Below are 14,756 nucleotides of genomic sequence, written 5' to 3' on the forward strand. Positions count from 1 at the left end.
GTTTACATCCGTGGTTAAAGTTTAGACAAATATATAACCTATAAGACAATTATTATATTTAACTATAGAATAGAAATTAAATTATGGATGTTACAACTGTTATATTTTACAATTTTATTCTTAATAAACATTTTATAATTATCAATTAACCAATAAGGATTTAGGAACCTCAACAAGATACGTCGAATGAAGTAGGTTTGGTGGAACTCCGTGACTGCATAAGTATAACGTCAAATGTGCCATTATTTTGGAATAATTATTTAAAATAGTTTAAATTAAAAAAAAATTAAGGCAGTGGATTAATATTTTAACTGATTTCTGTGTAATTTGTTTAGGTATAATGAATTTAAATTGTTTAGTATTCATTAAATACAGTTTTAAATTTATAATTTATTATTATAATAAATCTTCGTTTGAAAATTGTGATTTTTATTTTTAGCAAAAACTGTGTTTGTAGAAAAGTATAGTGTGTCACACGTGCAGAAAGTTAATTTCTCACTCGTTTGAATTGCGGCACTCGCTTGCGCTCGTACCGCAACTTTTCAAACTCGTGAGAAATTAGTACCTTTCTGCACTTGTTACACAATATACTATTTCGTTAGAGAATAACGTCCATATTGAATAAAATATTTATTTGTTTAAAAAACAACTACTGTTTATTGAAATTTCATTTAAATACATAATATGTACATTAAATTTATTGTTGTTGAACGTGGTCCAAAACCTGTAGGACTACTTCCCCCACAATATTTTTCATTTCGGTCTGCTGCTTATGACTGTAATTCTAAAAATAATGAATACATTTTAGTAAAAAATATGTCGGGATATTATAAAACTTAACAAAAATCAATTATTAAAGAATCTAATGTTACAAAAGCAAATATTTACCTCTTTTGCAACTACTTTTAAATGGTCAGAAACACCAGGTCCAGTTTTCTTAACCATTTCTGAAAGCAATCCTTCTCTATTTTGTAATAAGATATGAGGATGGTCAAATTCAATGAGGAGGCCATTGTCCAGAACCATAAGCTAAAAATTAATGATGAAGGACATTTAAATATAGCCACTACGTACGATATACTAAAAATAATATTCTTTTGTTGTGTCTCAGCCCAAACAAGATTTATACCTGTATAAAAAGTCACAAAATCTTTGTATTTTGCTCTCTCTCTCTCGTGCATTAGAAATTACATTTATCCTTGCTACTGATTATTAACAGATACCTAAATTGCTGATCCGCCTACTTCGCTGTTACGTGTTATCGGTCTTACTTTATTTTATGGTGTCGAGACTTGGACTGTGAATAAAAGTGATCTAAATCGCCTTACGGCTTTCGAAATGTGGTGCTATAGCTGCAGTACGTCGGAGATGTAATGAAAGGTCCCAAATATAGGTTGTTACAAAATAGGCCTTGCCATTTTGCAAGGGAAAATAGCAGGCAAACGCACTCCAGAACGAAGAAAGACTTCAAGGTTGAAGAACTTGCGAGATTGATATGGTATTAGGTGTTAATATAAAGCTGGGCATTCACGGTCAATCCATTTGGAGCCGCGCCAAATGGTTTCAGTGAAATGAATTGACACCAACATCGTAGCCTATTCACGATCACTCCAAATTGGTTATCATTTCGTATTTTACGTGGTTAAGCGAAGAAGCACAATGTCGGATTCCGAAGATTGCCGAAGAAGAACTTGGTGTAGAACGAACGAAAAATGGACGTGGGTTTGGACATTGACGGGAGGGTGGCGCGATGGCATGACGCGGTGTTTCGCCACTCACGAGCAGACGGCATGATGGCTTGGCGTCAAGCAACGGCATAATGCGATGGATTACGGAGCGAATGGAAATTAGGATTTTGACATGACGCCAAAAAAGCGATCATGCTTCAACCATAGTATAAAGAGGGACAATAGAACTACTCTCCGAAAAATTGGAAGTAAAATCTTTAGTCGCGCATGGCGACCGCGCAATGTTCCCAGTCGCTTTTGCCCCACTCTCGCATTGCTAGTCACATAGAAACGTACGGAAACCCGCATCCACCACTGGTGAATTACCAATTGCGTACTGCCGGTATTACTTCTTGAGATCAAAGTGCCGACATGGAAGAGGTTTTACTGTCCCTCTTTATACAACATGCTATTTAGAGTGGCAGTGAATAAAATTAAAATAGCTATGATATTGTGGTAACCAGAGTTCTGAAAGGACATGGTACATAAAGAAGAAGACTAATTATTTAAAAATGACTTACTCTATCGGAATCCATGACGGTATTTAACCTGTGAGCAATTGTCAACACTGTACAGTGAGCAAATTTTGTTCGGATTGTTGTTTGGATGAATTTATCTGTTTGAGCGTCGACATTAGCAGTAGCTTCATCTAGTACAAGGATACGGTTATTCCTTAGAATTGCTCTCGCTAAACAAACCATTTGCCTAGATCCTACACTTAAATTTGTACCTCCTTCTGTCATAACATCGTTTAAACAATCTATAAATAAGATGAAAGATGAAGGAAACAACAACTATACATTGAAATACATTACATGGAGACTACATAAGTTATATAGGAGACTATATAAACTATATTACATCATCATAATTTTCTTTGTCTTTATACCCATGAGGAGTCTGCTTTCCTAATTACATTTTTTCATCTATCTTGGCTCATACCAACAACAATCTCTTTACCGACTTCCGTGTCTGCAATTCTTCAAGTCCTGCTTCAGTGTCTCCCACAGGTCTTCTTTGGTCTTTATTTCTTACTCCTCCTGGGTAATTGAAAATCAACAATTCTTCGTATCGGGTGATTAAAGGCTCTTGACGTTGAACATGACCAAATCATCTTAATATATGTTCTCTCATTTTGGCATCCATCGGTGCCACCCTTGTATACTTTCCCTATAATATACTTAATTTTTAATTTCAGTCCTTAGATTTCTTACAATCACGTATATCTTCTTTTCTTCTTATTAAAATAGTATATTCTGGAGTCTGGAGTCTCTGCTGCAGATTCCAGCATTCATTTCTAGGTTTATTTCTCTTCTCCAGTTCTCCATGTTTCGTTTCATATTCTGTCTTGCATTGGGCAACATATACATTAAATTCACCCCATATGATGATTCTCTCCTTTGATAAAATATGACTCAGTGTATCTCCTAATTTGACATAGAAAGTCTTTCATTTTCACCCAAATCGATGTTAGAAGCATACACAATCAACACTTCTCTATAAGTACAAATTTCACGTTTATTATTTTATCACTCATTCTTACAACTTCTACTGCTTTATCTTTCATTTTGCTATCAGTAATTATACCAACTCCATTATTAATATCACTTTTCCCTACATTTCAAATTCTTTCGCCCTTTGTTCTTTCCCCTGGTCTTTTGAATGCAAGAAATTTGTATTATCCTTCTATTAACCGGATTTACCAATTTCAGACTCCTACATATAAGACATCCAAGATTCCAAAACCCTGTTCTGGGTTTTCAAACCTGTAATACTCTTTGTTTAAAGAGAACTTTATACTAACCTATTCCGCTCTGCATTGCATTCTTTATTTCGACGTCTAATAAAGCAGCAAATATCTGTTCGTCCGTATATTCGCCAAAAGGATCCAGATTGTATCTAAGCGTTCCAGAAAAAATTACTGGTTCCTAAAAAATAAATATATTACTTTTTGGTTATACAGATATTACACACATATTAATTTTTTTTTGAAAAAGCTCATATAGATCAATTTTTGTTCCAAAAAGTATTTATTTTATGATCTCTCTCTCTCTCTTTCTCTCTCTCTTGTAGTTTCCCCATTACTAAAGATCGTGATTTCTTTCTGTATTCCTAACAATTTTTTTCCATTGGTCTCTATCTTCAGCCGCTCCAAGAGCTTCGCAAAACGAGTTTCCAGCTGAATTTTTAATTTGGTCGGACCATCTAGTTGGTGATCGTCCTCTTGATCTTCTCCCCGGAACGTTTCCAGAAACAATCAATCTCTCCAAACTATCTTCACCTCTGCGAACCATGTGACCGAAGAATTGCAGAATTCGTTGCAGACATATTGTGGACAGTCTTTTTAATCTCAAGTTGGTTTAGAATGGAAACGCTTGTTCTATGAGCTATCCAAGATATGCGCAGCATTCTTCTTCATCACCACATCTCAAAGGCATCAATTTTTTGGCGCTCGCATGCGCGAAGAGTCCAGTCTCTGTCCCGTATAGAAATATTGAGAATACAAGGGCAGTCACCAGTCTCATCTGGATATTTTGAGAGATAGATCTGTCTTTCCAAACTTTGGTTAGGCGACTAATCGGATTTTTTGCCATACGTCTTGCATACGTCTCCGAACTTCTGCTTCACTTTACTTTATGCTACACAATGTTAATTTTTGTTACGATTTTTGTTAACGAATCAACCTAATAAAAATTCAAATATTAATTAACAGTGAAAATCCGGCTCGAAGGACCAACAAATGTGAGTTCGTTGAAAAGTCGCTAGTTGTAAGAGTGTGTAATGTCTATAGGACGTGGTTGAAAGAATGTGTGATCTGCTAGTTCCAGATAGACATCACACATTCTTACAACCAGCGACTTTTCAACGGAATACCACAATATTATAGTTTTTAATCTTAATATTGTGCTTGATCATAACACTTGGAACATTAGTTATTTTATTGCTTCAAACGTTGATAAATATGGTGAAGTTCCGTATTTTACCTGTGGAATAATAGATATTTTCCTTCGTAAGTCGTGTAAACCGGGTACGTTAATATCCAAATTATCAATAAGTATAATTCCTTCGTAGGGTTGTAGCCTGAAGATAGTAGATATGAGAGACGATTTACCCGCGCCAGTTCTACCAACAATTCCGACCTGAAAGAATTTTGATGAACATTAAATTTTTTATTGTATAATTATTACTACTATATGTACTATTTCATATACTAGTCTATACGATACTAATACTATACTATACTACTATACTATATTATACTACTATATACAATACTAATACTACACTATACTACTATACTATACTATACTACACTATAACTTAGAAGTATCTAGGAGCAACAATCAGAAATGACAACAAAGTAGACTGAGAAGTTAAAACTCGAATAATGGCGACAAACTTTCTTTACAATGCAACATCTAATGAGGTCAAAAATCATGGATGAAATCATAAAGCGCGTCAATTGATGGCTCAGAAAGAAGACAGCCCTCAAAGACTGGTTGCCAGATTGATTACAAGAACAAAAGAATTTAACATACATAATTATGATTTCAACTCAGAAAACTAGAACAATAGGTAGTCAATAAAGAACAACTAAGATGTAAATGGAAGTCGATGAAGTTAGTATTGAACAAGTAATGGAACTAAAGTATCTACACTAATATCACAATACAGATGCACTAGAAATAAACAAAGCAAGACACATTGAATGTTACGAGGAGTACCACCGAATCATGGTTTACAGTTGAGTCCCTGAATCTTTACCCGTGCGTCATCATTTAAAGCCTACGAAATAAGTCGATGATAAGTCGGAAATTGAAATTTACTAAACGCAACAGCAAGTCACTTACTGTCACAACGCTGTCACTTGCTGTTGCGTTTAGTAAATTTCAATTTCCGACTTATCATCGACTTCACATGACGCACGGGTAAAGATTCAGGGACTCAACTGTACAATGTATCAACAATCATGATTTGGGATTTAGAATGTATATACATTGTAAATCATGATTTAGGAGTGCTCCTCGCAACATTAAACGATTTCTAGTGCAAGTGCATCTTTATTGTGATTTTAGTATAGGGATTAACACTGTTCAACTATGTATAATATAAAATAGTTAGAGGTCTGGATTACTGAAGATCTAAATCAGAAATTTTTGAGTAATCAAAGATTCAATCTGCAAATCGGATATCGGATGGTAAAATGTTATATTCACTCTATTCTTCTTTATGATGCCGAAGCTTGGACTGTTAATGTTAACTTAACGAGAAAGCTGGAAGCTTTTGAGATGTGGTATTTAGGAAAATTTTGAAAATACCAGGACAGGTCGAACCAGGACGAACGAAATAGTGCTGCACAGAATAGGAAGAGAAAGAGAACATTAAAAGTTATGAATGGTAAAATCGAAGGAAAAAAGAGACCTGATAAACGACAAAAATATCCAAGCTGAAATACATTCGCCACTGGACCAGGTTAGACATACAGACGCTTTTAAGAAAGGCAGAAGATAGAAACGAATTTGTAACGGTTATAGCCAACCATCATAGTGGAATGGGCACTAGAAGATTGGATAGAACCTAAGGATTCTTTGAAAAAGAAATAAGAGATCAAATTCAAAGAGCAAATAGATTAACATGATGCCTTAATAGCACTATACAGGGCCCCGTAACCGGGCGTGCAACGCGTGCGGCGCACGCGGGCGTAACCCCAAAGGGGCGCCAAACCGAAGGTTTGGTAAATAAGAAATATTTATTTTAAATGAGATAATCATTTTTTATGTACAGTTTTAATTATTTCATGAACAGCTAGAGAAATCTCAAAAATCAAATATTGTATTATTACTGAAAAATAATTATTTCCGTCCTGAAATGTTGAACTTACTCCGTCAAAAATATATTACATTTTGTTGTTCCTTCCTAATTTTTTTCTTTGAAATAGATTGAATTACGCTTGGCATACCATCCAATCGATTTTATGTTATAAACTAAAGCGACACTCAAAATAGTCAAATAAATATCAAATCACACTCCTTGACGAGTAGAAACATAAATTAACACCCATAAAACGCAACTTAGCAGTATTACTCCAACAAAAACACAACTTGCTGGATCAAGCAGTTTTACTCATATAAAGTGAATCTTTTAAATACTCGAATTTATGATAATTACCCTTAAGTAAACAAATACTCTATGAATTATGATTATGTATTTGACTTTAGTATCTTTTCCCTTCTCGTCTATGCGGTTATTAGGCACAAACATTATTTACTGTTACTGGAGAACGGGTGGTTTCCTGCAGTGAAAGGTTTAAATTTTTTTTTATGTATATTGGTGTTAATAATTACCTACGACTATTATTGCAATATCCGTTGGGTATTTATTATTAATTTTACGGAAAAAATTTATTCTTCATAAAGTGCTTTGCACAGTCTCAATGCAACCATTTGCATAGTCTTAGTCTAAAAACTAAAATGCAACCAAATAAAAAATTGTACCTTAAGGGTACCTTATATTTCACAATATCGAAAATTATTATTATGAAAAGTTGTTTGGAATTAATTAAAAACTATGTTTTAATATGCAATTACATCCTTTTATTATAATTTTTTTTCTCACATTACAGATACCCAAAGTAATTTTCATTTATTACGAGTAATGCGATAACTCTTTTATTGTTATTGATTAATTAATTAATAATAATAAATATCACATTATTTGTAATAACTGAAAAGGGCTAATTATTAATAATAAAAGACTTATCACAATATTTCTAATAAATGAAAAGGGCGTTGTTGAAAAGTACAATTAATGTACGATAAGAAGTTCTTTCTAAAAAGCTTTGCATGGTCTAAAATCTAAGATGCAACCATCAAATCCTATCAAATTTTTTCAATTTTATATGAGATATATGTAAAAAATATGAGTTTCGATCAAAAGTAAAGTGCCTTTCTAGATCACAATATATTTCAATTAGAAGGATGTAATTGCATATTGCATATAGAAACATAGTTTTTAATGCTGAACAATTTTTCACAATAACTTTTCAATATTGTGAAAACTAAACGTACCTACTTTTACTTTGCTCTTAATCGAAATTCATATTTTTTGACATACCTCGTATAAATTCATAAAATTTAATATTTGATGGTTGCATTTTAAGTTCTAGAAAATGCAGAACTTTTTATGAAGAATAACTTTTTCTCGTAAAATTAATAATAAAACAGTCTCCCATATGGTTCCGAGTTATGTACACACCCTGTATAAAATTTGTTTAAAAACTTTGAAATGACAAAATATTATTGTTTATTTACTTTAATGTATATTTTTAATTTAATATGCAGGGTGCTTCATTAATGTTGCAAAAAATTTAAGGGGAAAGGCGCCTGTCAAAATTTTCAATGTGTTTTTAGTATTCATTTTTTTCGAATCCTGAAAAAAGTAATAAGTGTTTTAAAAAATTTAAACGCAGAATGAAAGGTAACGTTATTGCCTTGGGCCGACAGTCCCTTAAAATAAATAAAAAGTTTCTTTTAAATGAAATATTTGCAATTAATAAAAATCACACTAAATTTTCTCTTTTATTTTCACCCCTGTAACTTATTAAAATAAACATTATAGAAGTTTTCAGTGACTTTCGGCCTCAGTGATAATGTAGTCTTTCATTCTGGGTTTAAATTTTTCAAAGATAGTTATTAGTTTTATATGTATAGTAGATTTAAAGGGCGCCAAAATATGTCCCACACGCGGGCACCAATCAGCCTTGCGGGGGCCCTGGCACTATATATTGTAACACATTAACTGTGAGATAAAATCAAGAATGTATACTTTTTCTTTGATTTTTAGAAAAAATTTGGCTTTGGTGGTATATGTATAACGATACTTAACTTTTTCCTTAGGTTTGATAATGAAATTTAGATGTTTCAACACTGTTGCTCCTGTCTTACTATACCGCATAGTCGTATCAATGAATTCAATTTTTCCAAACTTTGGCCATGTCGGTGGTGGTTTTTTATCGGGGGTCTAAAATATATATATAAAAAAACAAAGCTATAATAAAACCTTGGATATTATAGAAGAGAATAATTAAGTAAGATAAAATTTAGAATGGCAAAACCTGAAAGAGAAAGAAGGAAGTCAAAAAATGTGTTACCGATTCAAGGTCAGGTTCATGTTCAATCCTAGTGAATTCCAAAACTCTTTCCACCGATGTCATTTGATTCTCTAACTCAGCTGACTGACGCATGCCCCATTGTACCAATCCACTCAGACCTATACACTGAGTGATGGCCAGTCCAACTCCGCTACCATAATGTTCTGAAATAATAGATATACAAATAAAATAAATGTTAGAAAAAGTAATTTTTAAACCAAAAAAGGTCCAAAAGATATTTGCGGAATCTACAGGTGTATCTCGGTCACAAGTATCTTTAGCAGGCTGTTTGGTAAAATCTTTAAAAAAATGATTGAGCAAGAATACGAACCTCATGAAATTGAACAGCAAGCAGGTTTGAGAGCTGGAAGATCTTGCGTAGACCACATATTTACCCTAACACAACTTAATGAAAAGAAAGTTGCAAGAAGCCAGGAAATACATATTTTATTTGTGAATCTCACAAAAGCAAATGACACGATTCCTGTGAGAAAGCTATGGCAGTCTCTTGAACGATCTTCCTTAAATAACACGACCATCGCCGCAGTCAGACAATTATACAATAAAGCAACATCAAAAATCAAACTAAACAACATCTTATCAGAAGAATTTCCAGTAACAAAAGGATTACGACAAGGATGCTGCCTCTCTCCAATACTATTTAAGATATATTTAAATGAAGCACTAAAACAGTGGAGAAGATCTTGTTCATGGATGGAAATTCAACTTGACGATGATACAACATTGTATACTCTACATTTCGCGGACGACCACGGTACTTTTTGTAAATAGAAACAAAACGCAATACTTATGCATCGGGACTAAAGTAGAAGATCTAATAGTTAACGAACAAGAAACAATCAAGAACTGTGAGGAATATGTATATTTGGGAACAACAATCAACAAGAGTGGGCGCTCCGAAAAAGAGATAGAGCAAAGGACCGTGAAAGGAAAAAGGGTGATTGGATGCCTAAACCCGATGCTATGGTCAAAAGAACTATCTAATCCAGGGCTTCCCAAACTTATTCCTACTGTAACGCCCTTGAGACTTTGGTATTTTTTTGCCACGCCCCTCGACCCAATCTCCAATAATACTTACCAATTTTAGTACTAGCCTAGCAACAGGTTATAGTTATAACAAAAACACTATTTGAACATTTATAATTTTTATTAGAAATTAAGAACGAAATCTAAACATAGGCACAGAAATAAAAAGGGATATTTATTTATGTAACTGGTTGGTTAATGTGAAGGATGTCTTTGTTTTTTGAGAACAGCTTAATGAAACCGGGGCTCCAGTTTGGAAATTGCCACTCCATTCTTTTAGTTTATGTTTGACCTGTACTTGTTTTTAATTACTGCAACTGCAGAAAAGCTCGTTGCGCACAAGTACGAAGTCGCAAATGGTAATAAAACCTTTAATGCAGCAGTGCTGATGGCATGATATTCATGAGAAGCTGACCTCCAAAATTTAAACAGTTTGTCCTTGTCGTACTGAAACTTTAGGCTGGAATCACAGGACAATTCTGTTAGTTGTTCTTCTTCCTCCGTTGAAAGTGTTGATATTGTGGATGACTGCAAAGTGTTCACTCAATGATAACATGTGTTGTGTAAACATATTTTTTAAAGAGGGATCGAGGATTTCTATCGAGTTTTCTTGTAGAATACTTTGTAAAGCAGGGAAACAGTCAATTTCTCGATCTTCTAATTTTCTCTTCCATAAGAGCAACTTCTTCTGAAACCCAGTAATTTTATCTGCCAATTCCAGGATATGAATAGGTATTGCCTGCAAATACTTATTAAGATCATTTAATTTGTTAAATATGTCACATAGGTATGCTAATTTTATTATAAACTCTGAATTAATAAAGTTTTGTACATCATTATGTGATTCTGTATGTCGATACGTGTAAAATTCGTTTCTTAATTCGTATATACCTGTGAGTACGTTGTCTTTGGACAGCCAACAGGAGTTGCAATAATAAAAATTAAACAGGTGTGTTCAGCCCCCATTTCTTCACAAAGTTTAACAAATGGAAAACTCTTGATTTCACGGGTCGTGTTTTAATATAGTTCACCACTTTAATAATGCTATCCATCACAAAACTTAATTCAGGTGTAATGTTCTTGGCTGCTAAGGCCTATCTATGTACGACACAATGTGACCATTTTACACTTGGAGCCTTGGTTTTGATGAGAGCTTGTAGTCCTCCATACTGTTCAGATATCGTTCTGGCACCATCCCTACACACGCCTACACAGTTATTCCAGGATAATTTCGTGGACCATCGGATCATTTTCAGATTGAACAATTTTTGGAAGGGTCTATCGACTTCATGTTTAATTTTTATTTGATTTATTTATTAATACATATATTTTATACTCATTTAAAATCAAATAAATATATTTTCCGGACTGCCGGGAAAAATTGGCTACAAGTAGCATACAATAAAAAACAATGGAAAGGAAGACTTGAGGAGGATTATTTCAGATGTGGACGTGAATGGCAAGACAAAGAAGAAGAAATATATTTTCTGTATTAAAAGTCCGTGCTGACAGGCGACGCCCCTGGGACAACGCCGCGACGCCCCAGGGCGTCGCGACGCACAGTTTGGGAAGCCCTGATCTAATCAAAGAAAACAAACTCCGTCTTTAAAAGTATTGGGACCGTGCAAGTTCGGCAAAGCGACCTCTATTTCTACGCTCTGTACTTTTATTCGCACTTTTAATTATATTGGCCAATTATATTAGTCCTGGTTGCTGGATAATTGTCAAGGCCATAGTCCAAAAAAATAATAAGAAGAAAAAATAAGATGCAGGTTATGCTATGCAAACGTAAACAATTGTATGTAGTAAATAAAATTAGTTATTAAAATGCAGTACTACAAGCAAAATACAATTAATTAAATTTACCTTTATATAATAATTGCATATCATATCAATATTGTGAAGCAATATATAATTTTTCTGCTTCAATGACAGAAGGTATGAAATATACGTCAATTTGACAATTACAATTGACAATATGAATTATTTAAGATAATTGCAATATTCTCCGCGACTCGCGCACGGTCGTTTCTCGTTTCCCTTCCAAGTACTTGCACACCGCGAATAGTGCTCTATGGATGCGAAACATGGCAACTTACTAAATTTCTGTAACGACGCGTACTTGCTTTGGAAATGAACTTTTGGAGAAGATCGGCTAGAAAATCAAAGCTTGAAAGAAGACAAAATGACCAAATCAGAAATATAATGGGAGTCAAGTCGATCATTATAGACGAAATTCAAAGGAGACAACTGATCTGGTATGGTCATGTAGAAAGAATGGACGAGGACAGACTGCCAAAACAAATTCTAAAATGGACGCCAAGGGAAAGAAGAAAGAGAGGAAGGCCGAAACAATCCTGGCTAGGCGGCGCGGCATTCAGAAGGCAATGTTGGAAAGGAATCTTCACTCTAGCGAATGGAACGACCGACGAAGTTGGAAACTGGGAACCGGAAGGCGAAGAACGCTATAAATAACCGGGATAATAAATAAATGTAATTTTAACTTACTGGAATCAAAAATTGCAAAGTTAAACGTAACATATAGAATAAACACGGTGCAAATCAAATCCAACCAGAGTCCAAAAGCTCTTGACGTGAACAAGAACATGAACCAAGCACTGCTGTGTATATCTTGCAAATAGTCGAATTCTTCAACCAAAATTTTCTCAGCTCCATTCGAACGAATAGTTGTTAAACCTTGGAGAGTGGCGTTCAAGTGAGCAAAAACTGGACTTCGGGCTAAAATAAGAACTATGCATGAATATTTTTCTCCTGAAAGTTATCATTATTATGTAGGTATGTTAGGGAAAGAAAGGTCCTCTACTCACAATCCTTTGGTTTTATTACAATTAAGTGCAGTGGCGGCTCGTGGCCTTGGAGACAGGGTCGACAAGGTTTTTTTTGTCTCCTCATATATGGTAGGGGAGCCCAAGCGGGGATTTTTGCAGTTACTCGAGCGCGTCAGATTAGCATATGGGGAGAAACCTGGTACCCTGCAGATGTACGTCTACCATATATTGGCTCTTAACACAGGGGAGTTCGTTAAGGGGGGCCCGAAAAAAAAATTTATCCTTAAAAAATCTCGAAATTGTCAGATTAAGATAAGGTAAGTTAAGTACATGCAAAAGAGTGTATATTTCAAAAATCTGACGGTTTGAGCCGGGCGTAAGGAAATGGATGAGTCCCAAAGTTTCACAAGAAAAAAGCGAATATTTCGCGAAATAATTGACAGATCGAAAAGCTAAAAAATATGTGCCCAATATTTTTTAAAAATCTATCGAATGATACCAAACACGACTTCCCACGGAGAGGGGTGGGGGGTAAATTTAATATTTTAAATACGAATCCCGCGATATTTCGCGAATTGAAAATTATATCGAAAAAATGTAAAATACACTTATTCAATATTTTTGAAAAATCTATCGAATGGCACCAAACATGACACCACATGGATGTGGGGTGGGGGGTTACTTTAAAATCTTAAATAGGAGCCCTCATTTTTTATTGCAGATTTGGATTGCTTACGTAAAAACAAGTAACTTTTATTTGAAACATTTTTTATAATTATGGATAGATGGCGTTATAATCGGAAAAAACGATTGTTGGAAATGGAAAATTAAATTAAAAAATGGCAAGCGCCCACTAAAATGGAAAACATTACTTAACTTTTTTTGGTTTTAAGACCTACTCTTCACAACCCAATAGGTCCCCAAAGCGCTCGAGTGACTGCATATTTAGCATACTTTGCTCCCCTACCAATAGGTATACCATCAAACTAAAAGGCTTAAATCATCATAGGAGATTTTGTTGTTTTTTGTTTTTTTTTTATTTGATGTACTTTCTTATATATACATTCTCTCTTGTTTCATGGTGTTTCGACAATACGTGTTGATTCTTTTGAGACAAGATAAATCCCGTTTATTTGAGGCAGAAATTGGTGGTAATAAGAAAATTGATGAACAGTTTGTTGTAATGAATTGCAGTACTTACTACATAGAATTATACATACATATTTTGTAACTTATCCCACTTTCTGAAAATATTTGGATCGGCATAATTTTTAAGTACCTAACTTGAACTTGTAATAATAAATACCTTGGAAATTCTTTGGCAAAGGGAACTTTTAAATTTTGAATCGTAAAAGAGGTCAAAAATTTGCAAATCTTCAAAATTTGAAAAAGGAGTATCTATTTGCATATAATAGTAGGTATCCAAAATTTCAAGATATACCTACTCGTTTTTCAAGATATGTATCATGTCGGTGTCTTTTTTTGGATGGTTCGGAAATATCAACTGAATCCAAAACGTCACTGCGTATATATTGGAAACTACTATCATTACGGAAATCTCTGAGATTTTGCACCAGCTTTCGTATTCTATTTTTGGAATTAATAATGTCAGTTGACTGATTTTGAACAACAATGAATATCTTGGGCCAACTCTGTCTTAAAAATATTTAAAAAAATATTAAAAGAGTAATCATTTAATAAAGTTCTCAAACCGATTGCTTCACGGTTCGAGGTATCGCCGCTTTCAAAATCGTCGCCTTCGATAATAAAATCAAAAACTTTCAAAAGCTGTTCACGAAAATCTGCTACAGATACTAAAACTACTAGAGATAATCTGCTTAGATAAAACTAACCGAGATTTAAAATTTCATCGCGTCTGACAAACTGTTCGCTGTTTTTTCGAAACAAATTTGTTCTAAAGGAGTAATCCGTGAGCTAAACTGGCAAGAAAAGACGATATTCTTTATTTTTTTACACTTAAAATGCAAAACTAAATTCATTATATGCGCATCATAGTATAGTGAGTAAATAAAGCTTGTGATG

At 34.0% G+C, this 14,756-nt stretch overlaps 1 protein-coding gene across 2 annotated transcripts in view; it reads right to left on the reverse strand.

Annotated features, from left to right (window-relative positions):
* Positions 1–617: 617 nt before the first annotated feature.
* The window catches only part of LOC114329657 (probable multidrug resistance-associated protein lethal(2)03659), an 86,707-nt gene continuing 72,568 nt past the window's right edge, over positions 618–14,756 (reverse strand). For both annotated transcript variants that reach the window (XM_050647348.1, XM_050647349.1), the window contains 8 exons: positions 12,433–12,663; positions 8,878–9,041; positions 8,613–8,747; positions 4,712–4,867; positions 3,532–3,655; positions 2,249–2,487; positions 889–1,029; positions 618–784 (listed from right to left, as the gene is read on the reverse strand). In XM_050647348.1, coding sequence (XP_050503305.1) covers positions 698–784; positions 889–1,029; positions 2,249–2,487; positions 3,532–3,655; positions 4,712–4,867; positions 8,613–8,747; positions 8,878–9,041; positions 12,433–12,663 — 1,277 coding nt within the window. In that variant the 3' untranslated portion in view covers positions 618–697. The remainder of the gene's footprint in view (positions 785–888; positions 1,030–2,248; positions 2,488–3,531; positions 3,656–4,711; positions 4,868–8,612; positions 8,748–8,877; positions 9,042–12,432; positions 12,664–14,756) is intronic.

This window comes from Diabrotica virgifera, chromosome 3 (assembly GCF_917563875.1).
Source record: "Diabrotica virgifera virgifera chromosome 3, PGI_DIABVI_V3a".
NCBI classification, from domain to species: domain Eukaryota; kingdom Metazoa; phylum Arthropoda; class Insecta; order Coleoptera; family Chrysomelidae; genus Diabrotica; species Diabrotica virgifera.